General features: G+C 45.1%; 1 protein-coding gene across 1 annotated transcript; it reads right to left on the bottom strand.

Annotated features, from left to right (window-relative positions):
* Positions 1–2,881: 2,881 nt before the first annotated feature.
* LOC105439739 (basic proline-rich protein-like) lies at positions 2,882–3,587 on the bottom strand. Its single transcript, XM_011669090.1, has 2 exons — positions 2,961–3,587; positions 2,882–2,926 (listed from the first exon to the last, which is right to left on the bottom strand). The coding sequence occupies exons 1-2, from the start codon at positions 3,585–3,587 to the stop codon at positions 2,882–2,884; spliced, it is 672 nt and encodes a 223-aa protein (XP_011667392.1).
* Between the last annotated feature and the right edge of the window lie 512 nt (positions 3,588–4,099).

Here is a 4,099-nt window from a genome sequence, read left to right as displayed (position 1 = left end):
GGCACAGATATAGGAGAGCGTTCTTTGATCTTATTGGCGAGGAGCTGAATGCCACTATGCCACTTCGATGGGTCTGAAGATCTTAGCCCTGCTAAGGAGTTGTCATAGAAGTTCTCCTGAGCCTGTTTGATTTGGTTGCTGGCCAATTTCTTGTAGCGCTTCCATTCGGTTAAGGAACCTTGGGCAAACGCTTCCTGACGCATCTTGATGGTTTCTTTCACTCGTGCGGTCATCCAAGGCTTGTCAGCACTGTGCAGTTTGACTGATCTACGAGGAAAGTATTTATTTACTGCTCCTTGGATCAATGTATAAAAAGCGTTTGCTTTTGATTCCGTTTCTGGTACGGAAAGGACTTCCTGCCAAGATTGGGATGTAACCCACCTTCCAAACTCGTGGATCCCTTGATATGTCATTGGACGTGATGTTTTCTTGAGTACCTTGTTGGGAGCCTTTGTTCTATTCTTTGCAGTCCATATCACCGTGTTATGGTCACTCATTCCCAGAGGAGACTCAATGGCGGCTGACATGTAGTGTTTTTTCATATTGGTCAATATCAAATCAAGAATCGCCTCACCTCTAGTTGGCTTATCTACCATTAGTTTGAGTCCATGTACAATCCAATGTAACGGTATATGTGAAGCATGCAAAATCAAAACAACAATAAAACCCCTACACAAATTCAATAAGCATTCATGCGTGCACGCAATGCGCATCGCACGATAGGCATAAACAATTAGCGTGTGTACTTATGCACGAAAATGTGTACGTGGCACGCGACCGAATGAGAGTTTATGTGTGCATGGCAAGCTACCAGAAACCCAATTATGTGAGCGTGGCACGCCAGCGCATGCACAGAACAGTGTTCTTGGCACGATAAGAGTTAAATAAACACCATTTTGGACTGAAAAACAGTCATTATTGAGAAAAACTATATTTATCACTCGATAAACGGTGTTTATCGGCGATAAACAGTATTTATCAAGATGAACTGTGTTTGTCAGGTAATACAAGTTTCTCCCCTATAACACTGTTTATCAGTCGATTAAAATAGTTTATCGCTCGACAAACAGTGTTTATCGGCGATATCTGAATTATTGGGGAAATGGCGCGCCATAGAAAAATATCACATTTCGACCGCAACCTTATGGCTGAGCTCTCGAATGTGCAAAGACTCTGTAAAAACAGGAGGAAAAGGGGCTTTAAAAGTGAGTTTACACAATTAATTTAATACTATAAAATGTAAGACAAATATAACATAACCTATGTTATGTTGTATTTGTCGAGCATTTTACATGTTTAAAAGTAAAAAAATTCCATTCCGTGCCTCCCCCATACATGCAGTGCTAGAGGTATATACGCATTAGCATGGACTCTCTATGCTTTGCTAGAGTAGGACGGAGTGACGGACAGATACGTCCTCAAAAATAAGTATCGTCCGATTCTTATTTCCAATCCGCAAGTATTTTGTCTCCCTTGAGAAAGAAATGTGTAGTAGAACCTGTCTAGAAAGGCTACTGTTTCCCTTGAATGGTCTTTAATTTCTATAGAAAATGTCATTTGTGCTCCTGTTTATGTTATGATTAAATTGTTCCGATTCTTGTTTCCTCACTTTCGTGTACAGATCTTGTATAGAAGGTAGCAGAAAGATCTTTGCCATGTTTGGAAAGAGTACGGGCCTGTTTGGAAGCCAAGCGGCCCCGACTGCCCAGCCAGGGAGAGGATTCGCGTTTGGTGGAACAGCCCCAGCTCAAGCTCCAGGTATTGATTAGTGTTTCTTCATCAAATTGGCAACACTTTTCTTTTTCATATATAGATGTGACAGGAGAATACATTGATAACTAGATATATAGTATTTCCACGAATTTTTGGATGGAGAAAAAAAAAGGGCCCTGTTTTATAAAAAAAAAAAGTCAAAATTAACTGTTATAAGGTACTGAAATTGAGGCATATCATTGGCTGAGAGCAAAATTGTCTTAGAATTTCATAATTTGTTGTTGATAATGAAACAGGGCTCAGATTGTGAAAGTTTTATTATGTTGCAGTTTAAAGAGAGGGAGGGAAGGGGGATGTTCGGTGGAGTCCCATAAGGTATCAATTTTTTCTTCAGAATGTGTTGGATATATTTTTAAGGCTTATTTGCTTAAATATATAATATGCGACAACGAAACCATAGTATTCATGGCGGGAGTTATGAGAAAAAGCTGTTAGTTGAGGTGTCGCAGTCTAGTGGATATGTCACTGGTCTTTGGATCTCATGGTAAGCGGTATAAGTTGAGCATAAACGTACCCTAAGTCGCACCATGTTACTAATCTCCTTTGGCAACACATTAATCTACATATGCCACCCTCAACCCAGGTGTAGTAAATGGGTACCTGTTCGGAATTCAGAACACATTGGGAATTCATTCCTTGAAGGCTTTAACGGCCTAAGGGTAGTTGGGCTAAAGCAAGGGTAATAACACAACTTTGTGGGTGCCTTGAGCATCCTATGGGATCGATACGTGCGCAGTATTAATGTTTAATATTATTATCGTTCTTGTTTTTCTTCTTTGTCTTCCTCTCCTTCTCCTTTTCCTCCTCCTTATCCTCCTCCTTATCCTCCTTTCTTCCTCCTTATCCTCCATTTTTCCTCCTCCTTCTTCTGATTCTTCTTCTTCTTCTCCTCCTTCTTCTTCTCCTCCTCCTTCTTCTTCTTCTTCTTCCTCCTCCTCCTCCTCTTCCTTTTCCTCTTCCTCCTCTTCTTCTTCTCACTCTTCCATTCATTGTTATTGCTCAGGATCTGTCTCCAGTGGTGCATTTGGCTTTGGGCAGCCCCAGACCGGCCAGCGTGCCGCAGCGTCACGGGGCTTCAGCTTTGACCCTGCCCCAGCGTCAGGGGGCCTCAGCCTTGGCACTGCCCCAGCGTCAGGGGGCCTCCGCCTTGGCACTGCCCCAGCGTCAGGGGGCCTCAGGCTTGGCACTGCCCAAGCGTCAGGGGGCCTCAGCCTTGGCACTGCCCCAGCGTCAGGGGGCCTCAGGCTTGGCACTGCCTCAGCGTCAGGGGGCCTCAGCCTTGGCACTGCCCCAGCGTCAGGGGGCCTCAGCCTTGGAACCGCCCCAGCGTCAGGGGAATTCAGCCTTGGCACTGCCCCAGCGTCAGGGGGCCTCAGCCTTGGCACTGCCCCCTCGTCAGGAGGCTTCAGCTTTGGCACCGCCCCAGCGTCAGGGGGCCTCAGGCTTGGCACTGCCCCAGCGTCAGAGGGCCTCAGGCTTGGCACTGCCTCAGCGTCAGGGGGCCTCAGGCTTGGCACTGCTCCAGCGTCAGGGGGCCTCAGGCTTGGCACTGCCCCAGCGTCAGGGGGCCTCAGGCTTGGCACTGCCTCAGCGTCAGGGGGCCTCAGGCTTGGCACTGCTCCAGCGTCAGGGGGCCTCAGCCTTGGCACTGCCCCAGCGTCAGGGGGATTCAGCTTTGGCACTGCCCCAGCGTCAGGGGGATTCAGCTTTGGCACTGCCCTCAACCAACTGCAACAGACACAGGCTGCTTCCTCTTTCTCGTTTAACAGCAACACAACTGCAGGTAAGAAAATTTCACAACAGCAGTCACACATCATGCACTCTTTCGTGTTTAGTAGTACAGGGGAGTGTTTCACAAAGACTAACATCGACTTTAAGTTGGACTTTAAGATAAAATTGAGTTTTGTTAAAAAAAAAAAAAAGAATTCTCACAGAATCAAACAAAACTTACAATAAATGTTCAAGATTACAAATAATGTCATTTGCCAAACAATTTTGGTAAAAAATGTATACTGGCTGAGTAATGAGCATAGAAAGATAAGGAAATCAAGGTTAGTACGCCCGACACCATTTGTGTAGTCCCATATACATCTTTCTGTGTACAGTGCTTGTTACTTTACCAAGACTGGGCCAAATTTATTATGATTTGATGACTCCAAAACCTTGCAGTGCACACCAACACTTACATTGTACATGCTACACGATCAACTTTTTCTGATCCATTCCACACTATCTTTTCCCAATGCAGACCAGAACTCAAGTTTATCTTTAACTATGACAGGCCGTTCATGCCACTAGTTCCTTTAACCATTCCTGGCATTGGTTT

The sequence above is a fragment of the Strongylocentrotus purpuratus genome, unplaced genomic scaffold (assembly GCF_000002235.5).
Source record: "Strongylocentrotus purpuratus isolate Spur 01 unplaced genomic scaffold, Spur_5.0 spur5_contig_821, whole genome shotgun sequence".
Lineage (NCBI taxonomy): Eukaryota > Metazoa > Echinodermata > Echinoidea > Camarodonta > Strongylocentrotidae > Strongylocentrotus > Strongylocentrotus purpuratus.
Note: the sequence above shows the minus strand (reverse complement) of the source record. Positions and strands in the feature narration are given on the sequence as shown.